General features: G+C 35.1%; 1 protein-coding gene across 1 annotated transcript; it reads left to right on the top strand.

The window, feature by feature from the left end:
• Window positions 1-4,821: 4,821 nt before the first annotated feature.
• LOC134264953 (uncharacterized) lies at window positions 4,822-12,900 on the top strand. The gene has a single exon (XM_062747192.1). The coding sequence runs from the start codon at window positions 4,822-4,824 to the stop codon at window positions 12,898-12,900; it is 8,079 nt and encodes a 2,692-aa protein (XP_062603176.1).
• The last annotated feature ends 2,684 nt before the right edge of the window (window positions 12,901-15,584 follow it).

Below are 15,584 nucleotides of genomic sequence, written 5' to 3'. Positions count from 1 at the left end.
TACTTAAAATATTAAAAATGTATAAAAAGTACAATATTTTTCCTATAGCAAGTGAGAACTATTTACCTGTATGACCTATGTTGAACCCACATGTGGAATAAATTATTTAAAATACCAATAGTCACGTAAGTTCTACCCAGGTAAACATTCCTCAAAGGTGCTCACTGTAAAACATAGGCAGGTTTTGTTTCAGTAAGTCAAAGCTGTACCGCTTAGAGATGTTTATATGTATTTCTTTTTAAGAACACAGGAGGGTAAGGAGATCTAAGTGTCGTTCATAAAGTGTCTAACATTTTTAACTTTAATGCAAGACAATGAAACAGGTATTGAAAGCCACCTATAACACTCCTTTTCAATTTCAAATTCAATGAAACTATTAATGTTATTTTTCAAATGCAAGAGTACCAATTTCTTAGTTTAATCATTTTAGATACAGGCAACTACACAACTTCATTCCATATTTTTTGAAAACAGGTTTGGCGCAAGAAATATCATTCCGCAAACGTGCCCGACTATGATCCACCATCAGATTGTTAAAGTATTGATTTAAATATCAATTCCCTTGATTTACATAAACAAAACTAAAAGAAGGTTCGGTACGACTTTGCCGGATTTATAGGGTATCCATAGGCCTTTCAAAATATTCAATTGTTTCAAATCCATGCTGATTTAAGTGGCGCTTAACATGCTTTTTAATTAGAAATATCCAATAGTATCTAACTATTACCAATAGAGAACAATTTGGTAATGTACACATCAAAATAGCCCATCAAGTATTGCTTAAGTGCACTTGTCCTTTGTACAAATGAAGTGCAACACCCTCATTCAAAGGTAGATAATTGGGAATTTATGAAAATTTGGTGGCATGTTTTAAAAATCTTCTTCTCAAGAACAGCTATACCAGGAAAGATGAAACTTATAGGGAAACATCCTCAGGTAGTGTAAATTCAAGTTTGTTCAAGTCATGACCCTGGGGATAGGGTGGGGCCAAAATGGCCGACCAAAGTTTTACATAGAGATATATATATAAATTCTATAAAAATCTTCTTTTCAAGAATAACAAAGCCATAATTGATCATATTTATATGGAAGCATCCTTAGGTAGTATAGATTCAAGTTTGTGCAAATCATGACCCCAGGGGGAAAGGTGGGGCCAAAATGGCCGACCAAAGTTTTACATAGGAATATATAGGAAAATTCTTTAAAAATCTTCTTTAAAAAAACAAAGCCATAATTGATCATATTAATATGGAAGCATCCTTGGGTAGTGTAGATTCAAGTTTGATCAAATCATGACCCCCGGGGGTAAGGTGGGTCCAAAATTGCTGACCATTTTTATATAAAACATTAAAAATATATAAGAACATTCTTTAAAAATCTTCTTCTCAAGAATAACAAAGCTATAATTAATCATATTTACATGGAAGCATCCTCAGGCAATGTACATTCAAGTTTGTTCAATCCATGAGCCCTGGGGGTAAGGTTGGGCAACCATGGCTGATCAAAGTTTAACTTAAAAATATATCTAGGGAAATCTTGAAAAAAAAAATACATTAAGTACTGTAAAGCCATGATTAGTGATAGTTTTATGGAAGCATGCTCAGATACTGTATATTCTAGTTTGTTCAAATCATAACCCCCAGGGATAGGATGGGGCCACAATTGGGGATCAAATTTTTATATTAAAATATACATGTATTTATAAAGTGTTTTTCTAAAGAGTAGCAAAGTCGTGATATTTATATGGAAGCATCCTATGGTAGTGTAGAATTAAATTTGTACAAATCATTACATCCAAGGGTAGGGAAGGTTCTCAATGGTGGATCAAAGTTTTACAAAGGAAAAAAAAGAGAAAAATTCAAGTAACGGAAAAGTTATGTTAAAAGACTTATGATATATTTACATATAAGCATTCTCATGTATTGAAGATTTTAATTTTTTTAACTCAAGAGTATCCTTTTAGGTAGGGATCTTTCTCTCACATGAAATTATAAAATTTAAATTATTGGACGGATGTATCATGCTGTGCCGTAGCACTTTATTCTCTGTGTGTGTTCTGATTCATCCAAGTGAGTGGAAAGCTTATTGGGTTAATGTCGTGTAGGTGTGTTAAATGATGGTCATTTGGCGCCCAACTGCATGCACTTGCGGGTGCTTGCAGTAAGTAAAATGTTTAGTAGACTTAAAAAGCTGAATCTCTGGTCTTATTTTGTTTCTTATGAATTGCATTAAACTTGTAACATATACAGTGGACCCTCATTTATCCGGACGCTTTGGTTCCCAGTCACTTTGTCCGGATATGTGAAGCGTCCGGATATCTGAATCACCAGTTAAACAAGACAAAATAACATTTGAAAATTTCGTTCCTATGAAAAATCGTCCGGATACTGAAGCATCCGGATATCTGAGGGTCCACTGTATAATGATTTTATGCAAATTAGCGGCAATGAAAATATATTTTGCTCTGACTGCCTGTTTTTCTACACAAAATTTTGAATTTAAAACAGTCATACATGTTATATCTAAGCACAATTGTATTAAAGTATTCCAGATGCCAATAATCTGGTGCATATATATTGGGAACTAATATCTTCCACAGTATTTTGTCTCATTACCCAAGATATTTACATTACAGAACTGGACGGTCAATTCCTACAACAATACAAAATATTTCATTGCAAAGTAATTACCCGGTATTCAGACTGTCATTTTTCAGGGAACACTTTTTCACACCTACACATGTCTTGGAGTAGTGATAATTGTGACAAGTTAAAAAAAATGTTCTGTGAAGTTCATTTTTACCTCACTTGAGCCGAAGGCTTAAGTGAGCTATTCTGATCACGTTTTGTCCGTCGTCCGTCTGTCCATGTGTCTGTCAAATTTTTGTCAGTTTTCTCAACAACATTTGGCGTCCAACTGCATGCACTTGCGGGTGCTCGCAGTAAGTAAAATGTTTAGTATACTTATATAGGATACATTTATGATCAAATCCATTGTTTTAATGATCAAATCCATTGTCAACTTCCTGTTTATCTGTGTGTCTGTCCATTTGATACAAAACACAAATTTCTGTCACAGTTTTCTCAGCAACTACATATTGCAAATGCTTGAAATTTTACAACAATCTTCTCTGAGGCATACCATAGGGTGGGATACATTTTTGTTCAAATCTGATGCCAACTTTCTGCTTGTCTGTACATCGTACGTTTCATACAATACAAATTTTTATCGCAGTTTTCTCAGCAACAACTTATCGTTGATGCTTGAAATTTTAACACAATCTTCTTGTAGCATACCATACACTTTTGTTCAAATGCGATGTCAAATTCCTTTTTGTCTGTGCCTCTGTCCATTTGTTCATATGATATGAACATATCATGACCATCGGGTGTGGGATTGGTCCACAATGGCCGATCAAAGTTTTCCAAAGGAATATATAGGGGAAATCTTTAAAAATGTTCTTCTCAAGAACCAATAGGACAAGAAAGTTAAAACTCATGTTGAATCAAATAGTGTACATTCAAGTTTTTTTTTTTTTAAAATCTTGACCTCGTGGGGTGGGAAAGGGCCGCAATGGCTGATTGATGTTTTACATAACAATATATAGGGAAATCTTTTAAAAAATTCTTTTCAAGTTCTTTAAAAAGCCATGATTGCTGATATCTTTATGGAAGCATCCTCAGATCCTGTAGAATCAAGTTTGTTCAAATCATAACCCTCAGGGATAGGGAGAGGCCACATTGGGGATCCAAGTTTTACATTAAAATATACATGTACACATGGATTTAAAAAACATCTTTTTCTAAAGAATGGCAAAGCTATGATTAGTGATATTTATATGGAACCATCCTCATCAGGTAGTGTAGAATTAAATTTGTTGAAATTATAACCTCCAAGGGTGGGGAAGGGTTTCAGTGGTGGATCAGAGTTTTACATATGAGATAAGTAACAGAAAACTTAAGTCATATTGACATGTAAGCATCATCATGTATTGGAAGTTTTAAATTTGTTCAAATCATGAGTACCCTTTGGGTAGGGAGGGAAATGAAGGGGAGTCAAATTCAAATTATTACAATGTAATTTATACAAACAAAATGCCAAAAAAAAAAATCTTTAAAAATCTTTGAGAGTTATATCCAAAATTGATATGGAGGCAATCTCAAGTAGTATTAGACTTCAAGTCCTCTCCCTCCCACACAGTAAAATTTCCGATTGTAATCTGATATGTTCATTTTCATAGGCGATGTGATCAAGTGAGCAATGTAGTCCCTGTGCTTCTTGTTAAAATCAAGTTTAAATCATGACCTAGTAGTAGGGTGGCCACAATAAGCAATCGATTGATTGATTGTATATTGTTTAATGTCCCTCTCGAGAATTTTTCACTCATATGGAGACGCCACCACTTGCCAGTGGAGAGCTGCAAATTTTGTCCTATGCTCGGCACTCAGGGCCATTGAGCATGGAGGTATCTTTTTTGTGCCAACACCTCCTTCGACACGGGACCTCAGTTTACATGGTCTCATCCAAAGGACCGGTCTCCACGTCACACACTGGGATTCGAACCCGCAACTTAAGGATTGACTCCTTACTTCGCGACTCTAGAGCAGATGCTCTAACTACTCTGCCACGTGGGCCACAATAAGCAATTGAAGTTTAACATTAAAGTACTAAGTAGATATCTGAATTGTCCTCTCAAGTACAGTAAAGCCCTGATCAGCAGTATTAATATTTAACCATCCTTAGATAAAATAAATTGAATTTCATTAACTCATCATGCAGGGTAAAGAAAATATAAAAAGGTCTATTACTTGTATTTTTTAGATGGCTAAAAGAAAGGGATTTTCAGGCCGAAAACAAAGAGAGAAAGATAGGGAGCGGAAAAGACAGAAAAGACTTCAGCAATCTCTGTCCTCCCAGCCACCAGATGATCAGATGTCGGAGTCTGCTGTTCCTTGCGGGACAGTGGACGGAGCTGTTTCAGCTCCTCCCGGTAATCTTCCGGGGCAAGGCTCCATGGGGTTGCCGCCTATTGAGGAAAAACCCCTGGCCAGGGTGCAGGCCTCACCTAGTGTGAAAATGCACTCAAATGCCCCGAGGTTGTCATCTCCTCGGGGAAGTCGTCTGGAGGCCCAAAACGGGGCATTGGCACCGACCCCTGACTCCCCAGCGTGGGTTTGTACTCCAGCGAGGGTACCTGGGCATGTTGATGGCTTTAAGCCTAGCCCAGCAGGTCAGACGCAGCTGGATACCTCTGGGATGGAGGAGACCAGTAGTACACTAAAAAAAGATGAGGGCTTTAAAGACAGTATTCAAACAGTTTTCTCACGTGTCTCAAATGTAAATCTGAACAGTAAAAATGTGAAAGTTGAGATGAAACAAAACAAGAACTTAGATTATATGTATGGTGAACAACAGAACAAGAACCAAGCAAATATGTGTAAGAATCAGGAGAGCAAAGAGACTGAGAGTAGTTATGAAAGTCGAGAGAACAAGAACTTATATCATAATGAAACAGTACACACGAATGACAGTTCAAAGTATGTTCAAGGTTCATTTCATCAAGGAGATCCATTGTTTCAAGACAATGCAGGAACTCAGTGTGTTGCAAATTGTTTGGCAGGGTTATCATATCACAAAGTGAAAAACAGCAAGTTCTGGAATACAGTGGATATGAACAAAATTTTAATTACTGGTGATGAATTGTACACTTACTTGCAAAGAAGCTCATCAATAAGTAATAGGTACTTGTTGGTAGAGGAACTACCTCAACTGTATGAATGCTTTGATCATTCTTATGAATTTGGAACAAATGAGACATTATCGAGTGTGATTTTATCTGACGATGGTTTCAACTTTCTTGAGTTTGGTGCATATTCACTAGATGAAGCATTACATCTTGCTCTTTCTGAAACTGATGGATGCTTTATATGCTTTGGTGGAAATACATTGTTGATTGGTAGTTCAGGAGATGGGTATTTTTCATTTGATTCCCATTCTAGGTCTTCAGAAGGATTGTTAAGTATTAACGGGAAGAGTACAAGGATTCTTTTTCAAGATTTAGCACAAGTGCGTCTTCATATTCAATCTCTGGCTATTTCTATGGGGTATTTTAGAAATGTTGAATGCAATGTTACTGGTGTCAACTGTAAAGTGAAAAACATTTTGGGGGCTAGATGTAATGTGAGACAAATGGGCAATAACGTTGATCATTCTGCTGAAAGTTCGAGTAAATTTCAAAGAAATGAAAATGATTCAAAAAGTGAAGATGAGGAGTTGTGTTTTGTTTCTGTTGAGTGCGAACGGTTCTTTTTTGTTCCTCTTGTCTCTGACTTGAAACAGAAATTATGTCAAAATTTAAATCTTCCATATATTTGTAACAACAGGGAAGTGGATAGCCATTCTCCAGTAAAGGAACTTACGGAACCTTGTTCTCGAAAAGAAATTCTTGGTGATGGCAATTGCTTTTTCAGAGCTATATCCTTTAGCTTGACAAATTCAGAGGATTATCATTGTATGATTCGAAGTGCAGTTTGTAAGCATTTGCTTGAAAATGAGGACGTTTTCCAACCATTTTTAAGAAATGGAGAAAATACTGTTAAAGAGCACATTTCTGTCTCATCAATGTCACAGAATGGGAAGTGGGCAACCGAGTTGGAAATTTTAGCAGTGAGTCATTTGATGAATATTGACATTTTCACATATACAAGAAGTCAGTGGCTGAGGTTTTCAATGGGGAAAGCGGGTTCACCCATAAGAGAAAGAACGGGTGCAATATACCTAAGTCATGAATCACAGAATCATTACAACGTAGTTACTAATGTATGTGATAAGAATGTTGAGGTGACACACGAAACACTGAGTCATAACAAATCTTGCAAATCATTTGCTCCAAAGTACAACCAAAGAAAAACGAAAACTCGTCAAAGAATACAATCATATAGAGAAGTAATTTTTACAGAGATAATAGAAAAACAAAATGCTGCTGAAAAGCGAAAGCAGTCATTACGTAGAAAGTACCAAGAGAATAGTGAATTTCGGGAAAAGAAATTAGGAGCAGCTTACACCAAGTACAGAGATGATGAAGAATTTAAGTCTGCAGTCAAAGCAAGGAACCGAGAAAGGTATAGAAAGGATACTTTGTACAGGAGCAAAACAAAGTCTCGGAGAAAGAAAGAGTATACAGATAATGAAGAAAACAGGAAAAAATCAATAGAAGCAAGTGTGAAAAAATATATGACTAATGCTGTACATAAAGAGAATGTTAAAGCCAGAAGTGTGTCGAAATATAAGACTAACCCTGTTCATAAAGAGAATGTAAAACTGAAAAGCACAGAAAAGTACAAAACTGATGCTATATTTAGAGAAGATATCAAAAAGAGAGGAATGGAAAAATATAGAAACGATGAATTGTATAGGGAAAACATGAAAAAGAGAAATGTGAAGAAGTACAGAAATGATGAAAAATACAAAGAACAAGTAAAGTTCACAAAGAGATACAAGAATAATAAAAACTTCAGAGAAAAAATTCTGTCCTCCAAAGCGAGAAAATACAGCACAAATGATCTTTTCAGATCAAATATGAAGGCATGTAGTAAGAAACAGTATAATTCTAGTGCTGATGCTAAGATATTGAAGAAAAAGTATATTAAGCAGCAGAGGGAAGAAAAACAAGAAAAGTTAAAATGTGAAGACAGTGTATTGAGATTATTTAAGGAAAATTCTCTCCAAGGTATCGATTATGTGTGTTGTTGCTGTCATCGTTTATTATTTGTAAATCAAGTACAAAAATGTGGTCGTCAGCAATATTCTAAAAATGAACGAGCCAAACAAGTTTCAGATTTGTGCATACAAGAAAAGTATTTTCATGATTGCACAGAATCTTGTCCAAAAGGCTGTACCAGGTCATCTTTGTGGATTTGTTATTCATGCCACAGAAAGATTCTTAGTGGAAATATTCCAGCAGAAGCGGTAATCAATGAAATGCGTCTTGAAGATATCCCCGAGGAACTGAGCAATATGAATAATTTAGAGCAACATTTAATTGCTTTGCACATTCCCTTTATGAAAGTGATGGCTCTTCCCCAAGGTGGTCAAAGAAATATACATGGACCTGTAGTATGTGTGCCTTCAGACTTAAAAAAAGCCAGCAATTTACCATTAAAGCATGGTGAAGATTTATTACTGCGAGTGAAATTAAAAAGAAAACTTAGCTATAAAGGGTACTTTGAGTACCAGTTTGTGAATCCAAGACATGTAATTACTGCTCTTACTTACTTAAAGCAAAACAATAAGTGGTATGAAAATATCAAAATCAATGAAAACATGACTGAAAACTCGACAGAAGACAACATTAAGGAAGAAGAAAACACAGACGAAATGCATGACACAGGGGTCATTAGTGAAAATGAAGAACACCATCAAATTGCAGTTGATACTTGCCTACAGCCTGTTGATATTGCTCAAGAAGTTCTGGATCATTATTTTTATGACATTTACAACATTGCACCAGGAGAAGGAAAAAATCCAGTGCGGATGTTGCAGGAACCAGGAAATGAAGCTAAAGCGTTTCCCTGCCATTTCCCAAGTGGAAAATTTACTTGGAACGAAGACAGAAGCACAAGAATAACACTTTCCCGATATTTCAATAACAGACTTATGAATGCAGATAATAAGTTTGCAAAAGATAGCAGTTATATATTTTTCAGCCAGTTTATGTCAGAATTGAATCAAGTCATAGAAAAAACGCAGATTTCAATTCGAAAATCGGTATCAAAAATGGGAACTGAGAAATTAGTGACTTCAAGCATGGTGCAAGATCCAAAAATTCTCTCAAAGTTGTTACAAAACGATGAAGCATTGAGGTTTATGCAGCCGATCCGAGGAACACCAGCATATTGGTCAGCTGCTCAAAAAGACCTTTTCGCAATGCTCCGCCAGTTAGGTATTCCAACCTGGTTTTGCTCTTTCTCTGCTGCTGAACACAGATGGAATGATGCAATTAGAACAATATTGAGACAGCAAAATGATGTTAGAGATCCAGAAAACTTAGATTGGTCTGAAAAAAATGAGACATTAAGAAAGAATCCAGTGACTGTTGCAAGGATGTTTGAACACAGATTTCACGTCTTTCAGAGAGATGTTATATCGTCTCCAGCTCAGCCGATTGGAAAAGTTGTTGATTACTTTCAAAGAGTTGAATTTCAACAGAGAGGATCACCTCATATGCATTGCTTGTATTGGGTAGAAAATGCACCTAAACTAGACGAACATGGAGAAGAGTCTGTTTGCGATTTCATAGATAAATATGTTTCTTGCGAATTGCCATCAGAGACAGAGGATCCAGAATTAAGAAATATTGTCTTAGCAGTACAACAACACAGTAAGAAACATTCAAAATCTTGTAGGAAGAAAGGGACAGAATGCAGATTTAACTTTCCAAGACCCCCCTCTCTACGCACATTTATTAGTTCACCTTATGAAGACGACAGCGCAGAAAGTGGCGAAGAGACTATATCTGGAAAAGACACTGCAAAACAAGTTTTGATGCGTGTCTGGGATGAAGTACAAAACGAGTCAAATGAACTTAAAAGCTCTGAAGAAATTTTTAGCAATCTTTCATTGTCCCAAGAACAGTACGAACATGTGCATAATATGCTGACAAAAAAGAGATCTATTGTCCTTCAAAGAAATCCCAGCGAACTATGGATTAATCAGTACAATCCTTGCCTTTTGAAATGTTGGGATGCGAATATGGATATTCAATTTGTACTTGATCCATTTAGCTGTATTGTTTATATCATTTCGTACATTTCAAAGTCAGAGAGGGAAATGGGGATGTTATTGAAGCAAACAAAGCTAGAGGCAGAAGAAGGAAATCTCGATGCACGTAATACCTTGAAGAAAATAGCATCAGCGTATTTACACCATAGAGAAGTTAGTTCACAAGAAGCTGTGTACAGAGTATGCAATTTAAAGATGAAAGAATGTTCTAGAAAAGTTGTGTTTGTGCCTGTAGGTGAAAATCCGACCCGATTAAGTAAACCACTTTCCCAGCTAAAAAGACAGAAAGGGGAACAGCATGACAATGAAAGCGATCAAGATGATGATGAAAACGAGATCTGGATGACCAATGTAATAGAGAGATATGAAAATCGACCAAATAAACCACAGTTTCATGACATGTGTCTAGCAGAATTTTGCTCAACATACAGAGTCTTGGCTAAATCCCAGATTCCAAAAACTGAAAATGAACATGTATTCGAATTACAAAATTCAAAGGGGTATATACAGAAGAGAACAAGAACACAGCCAGCTGTTATAAGGTATCCAAGGTTCAGTGCAGAAAAGATGCCCGAAAAATATTACCGGTGTTTATTGCAGCTTTTTCTTCCATATTGGAATGATTCACAGCTAAAACCACCAGGATTTGATTTATACGAGGCCTTTTATGAAAATGGTCACATAAGAATCAAAGGTAAAAAACGTATCGAGTCTGTAAAATCAATAGTTGACGTAAACCATGCAAGATATGCAGAAAATGAGGATGTGATTACTGAAGCTCAGGAGACTTTTGAAAGCATTGGAGAACCAGAAGATGCTTGGGCAAGCCTTTGTCCGGAGTCAGAAGCAATGAGGCAGGAATGTATCGAAGAGAAAAAAGAACTCCACAGTCTAGATGATCAAATTAAAGAAGCAATTCCTGATATTCAAAGTCAGACAAATTCTGATGTGCTTTATCAAATTCAGCAGAATAACCATTCAAAGTATGAAGCATTATCCATTCTGAAAAGTCTTAATGGAACACAAAAGGAGGTATTCTACCATGTACGTGACTGGTGTATAAGAAAAATTGCTGGAGATAAACCCGATCCACTCCATATTTTCCTAACTGGAGGAGCAGGTACAGGAAAGAGCCATGTCATAAAGGCCATAGAGTATGAGGCAACACGATTATTTTCTCGGAACATGTCGTCACCAGATAGTTTTTCAGTACTACTGTCAGCTTTTACGGGAACTGCAGCATTCAACATAGGTGGGAATACGCTTCATCATTTATTTTCCTTGACAAAGTATTTGCCATTACCATACCAACCGTTGAAAGAACAAAGTCTAAGCGAGATAAGGGTTCACCTGAAAGACTTGCAGATTCTTGTGATAGATGAAGTGTCTATGGTTTACAAAAGACTTCTTTATTACATTCACGAAAGGCTCGTTCAAATAAAGAAGTGTAAAGAACCGTTTGGCGGTGTAAGCGTTATTGCTGTAGGAGACTTTTACCAACTCCCTCCAGTTAAACAGCGAAAGGATGAGAGACTTTTTAAAGAAAATACTTCGTATCCTGTGGACTATTGGCGAGACTTCTTCCAAGTTGTTGAACTTAGTGAAATTATGAGACAGCGTGAAGATATACCATTTGCGGCAGCTTTGAACTCTCTCCGCATTCGAGAAGCAGATCAACCATTATCAAGTGAAGCACAAGCTATGATACATGATTGTATAAGAGAGGGTCCAGAGGATGTTCTTCATGTATATCCAACAAACGAAGAAGTTAACAATTACAACCTCTCCATGTTAAGGAAAAGCTGCGAGGATCTAATCGAAATCAATGCAAAAGATTACCAGAAAAATCCAACAACTGGAAAACTTATTTTGAGAGAAAAACCATTCACAAGCTCAAAAACAGATTCCCTTTGCAGTACGTTACTCCTGGCTATTAATGCGAGGGTGATGCTTACAAGAAATAGTAATGTGGAAGACGGACTGGTAAATGGAGTGATGGGCTACATTTCTCACATATCATTTGAAAAAGAATCATCTAACATTTCAGCTATAGGAGTGGTTTTTGACAACAAAAATGTTGGTAAAAAATCGGGTAAACAAACACAAAAGGGAAATGTAGTTTTAGTACAGAGAGTTCAGGAAGAGATTGTTGAAAGAAAATCAAAGACATTTGTAAGACATCAATTTCCCTTGCGATTATCCTGGGCATGCACCGCTCATAAAGTACAGGGAATGACAGTTGAAAAAGTAGTGGTTAATTTAGACCGAATGTTTTCACCAGGACAAGCGTATGTTGCACTGACAAGAGTAACATCAAAAAATGGTCTGTTCATCGAAACCAATAATGTCCAAGCATTGCAAAAGAAAGTTTATGCTGATCCAGAAGTGAAACTAGCTCTCGCTGAAATGCCCAAAGCAAAGCTTTCAACATCAAATACAGAAGAAATGGGCTCAAATACAATTATTCTACACAATGTCCAAAGTTTGACTGGTCATTTTTCTGATTTAAAGCATGACGTTCGATTTTATGGAGCAGAAGTTATTTGTTTGACTGAAACCTGGTTAAGACCTGATCAAATCACAACAGAATTTGACTTGGAAGGATTCTCCTTTTATCATACACCAAGAGGAGATGTATATGATGAATACAATGAACAAGTACAAAAATTCAAAGTTTCTAAGGGTGGTGGTGTAGCACTTTACATTAAACGAAATCAAAATCAGAAAATAGTGTGTCGGCTGCCAGTGAAGAATGTGGAAGGAATGGCAGTGACATTTGTTGAAAATGATACAGTTGTCGTTACTGTGTACCGTCCCAGCAATCTTGGTGTGGCTTACTTTTTAGAGCAACTTCAAAAAATAATAGAATATTTTAGATTGCAAAGCAGAAATGTCATCTTCGTTGGGGATTTCAATGAGAACGCAAGAACCCTAGGCCCAATTCAGACTTTTATGAATAAAGAAGGATTTCAACAGCTTGTTCAATTTTACACAACTGAAAGTGGTACCATACTTGATCACGTTTACGCGTCTGGACCCATCAAGGTGAATGTTGAGAGACTGCCAACGTATTACAGTTACCACGAAGCTTTAAGTATAACCTTCATTACAAATGGATAATTTCCTTTTTATCATAGCAAATAATTCAGAATCATATATTGTTACTTTACCATAATCCACTGGAGATGTGAAATTTTAAAGATGTTTTCATACAAATTGATATGTATTTCATTTCATACTAAATTTGAACATGGCTTATCAAAAAGGTCTTATGGCGGCTTTGATAGTTCAATATAGGAGATGCTTAATTACTCTTCCAGGTATCAGATCCCAACAATGGAATTAAGGGAACGGGTTAATTGTTTACTCCCCTTTCACAGACTTGTACATTTGTAAATATTACATTTCATTATTATTAGATTTTAGACTTTCTAAAAATGTCCGTGGTTTAGTATTTCTGTTGTTAATAGTTTAATATTTTTGAACAAACATTATTGTACTTATCAGAAGCATTGCTGTACCTATGTATAAAATAACCCGATAATGATTGGCTAAGAAAATATAATGGCACATATCATAAATACTAATCAGAGAAGGAGCTACAAAGGATATAGAGCAAATAACTTTGCAGTTATGGCTTTTTACTGTTCTTGATGTCTAAAAATGTACCTTTGGCAGTCAAAATTAGCAAGCATTTATATATTCATCGAAAAATGAGACTGTCTTAGTGGAGATATCTTTAAAATATGAACTGTTGCAGAATAGAAAAAAGAAATAAAAAATGATATTTTTTTGCAAACAACAATTTGATTAGGATTTTTTAACAAAATATTTATCATACAGAGTAGGAAATATAAAGGTAAAACTACCCAATACATGTTACCTCGCTAAAATATGAATGAAATACTGTCGATTGGGCAATAATAATAATCAATGAATCAAATCAAATCAAATATACTGCAGCTAAAAGGAAATGTAACGGACCATTCATGCAAAAATGGGTCAAAAATGAAATAGTTCTTAACATAATAACGTTTTAATCCAATTTACAAGCATAAATTTGTTCATTTTTTAAAAAGAGTAAGCTCATGGGAGTTGCAAGGAAAACACGAAAACTTAAAAGTTTTTCATTTATAAGAAATAACGATAACAGCCAAAATATCCCTGAAATAGAGCGGAATTGATCTAAAGATATATATAATAAATCAATCATTCAATAAAAGGTCTTAAATTATCTAATCTGGGCTGAATAAGCAGGAAGTTATTTGCCACTAAAAGTGGAACTTCCTGTAAATACCCTCGGTAGCTCATCTTGAACAAATACAAGTTTTCCTGTTGGAATATATAATTTATTTCATAAACAAACTCTTTAAAATTTATTTTTCAGTGTCCTATTCGTTGAACATCAACTTATCATTCAAAACAGAATTATAAATTTAAAAGAAGAAAAACAACACGCATACCGAAAATCATACTCACAAAACCTCAAACCATACAGACAAAAGAGTACAATAAATATGATATCTCCTGCTGACAATCATCATTTGGCAAAGAAAAATTCAATACAGTCCAGTTTTAAAAATTCATCAGTTCTGAATATATTTAAATGCTGCTCTATTTCTAGAGGAGATCAAATATCTCAATGATCAAAAACCCACAAGTATCCCACTTAATTATACAGATTCTTCACAAAATTTAAAAGTAGTAACGTTTCCATCAAAATAATCAATTATAGGAAAACTGATTGTTTGTCTTAAATCTTCTTGGAAATTGAAACGAAGAAACTGCTAATGCAAAAAGTAAAATCCAATGATCTTATTAATTTAATCGTCAAATGTAAATTCTCTTGAGATTCAGTTCAAATCAAAGTTTACATAGGTATTTTCCATTCAATTCCGAAAACACCATTCAGGCATTCACCAAATTGTCTATATCAAAACCCTTCTTTGTTTTAAAGAGTAAGATCTTTTCACTTTTTTGAATCAAATTTCTTCAAGTACTTTTCATAAAGAAACCGATTCCTTAAATACTTATTACTTTTTATTTAAGAGTGTATACATAGAAATATTGCTTCAGCTGTCATAAATATTTCTTAAAATTTTTATAATATTATGCCTGTCTCGAACAAAATGTAAAAAAAAATATATTTTATTCACGATATAAACTTCATACAATTCTATATACGAACATGCTATGACTTAGCGGGCCTCAATCTGTCTTATGAATTCTCAAACATTTGTATCTGTTACTTTGTAAATCCGATAGTTAATTCGAAAGTATAAAATATAGTTTTGAAAAAAAAATTAGACTTTTAATGATACATGTAATATCATTCATTCAGAAACAAAATCTGGATTTGTTAAAGCTATATATGACATATTAGTGTTTTATTTGTAAAGACATGAATTTATGTGGTGTCTCATCGCGCTATATAAGTTATATACTTTCTGAAAATAAGACAATTCTCCTCCATCACTTTAAAAAGTTATGAAATATTGTTTGGTAAAAATTATTTTCTCTCCGAGTCGGATATTAAACCGCCTCTTATTGAATTATTCATGATCACATGGTCTCGCATGCTCAGAGCAAAGAATGGTCCAATCTCGTGAATGAGCCGAAACGCATAATGGTGTACTACCGTAACGTTTTACTACAACCACTTGGGAAAGGGAAATTTAGGATGCAATTTCAAATGACGGCTGGAGAATTCCCATGAATTTTCATCTATCATCGTCACTTCTGGTTAAAAAGGAAGTAGCAAAAAATTGCTTATTTTTGCATTAATTAACATAGCTTTGCAGGAC

The sequence above is a fragment of the Saccostrea cucullata genome, unplaced genomic scaffold, assembly GCF_032062105.1.
Source record: "Saccostrea cucullata isolate Sc308-1 unplaced genomic scaffold, CSIRO_AGI_Scuc_v1 ctg10532, whole genome shotgun sequence".
In the NCBI taxonomy this organism is placed as follows: Eukaryota; Metazoa; Mollusca; class Bivalvia; order Ostreida; family Ostreidae; genus Saccostrea; species Saccostrea cuccullata.
The sequence above is the reverse complement of the archived record's forward strand: the minus strand, read 5'-3'. Positions and strand labels throughout refer to the sequence as shown.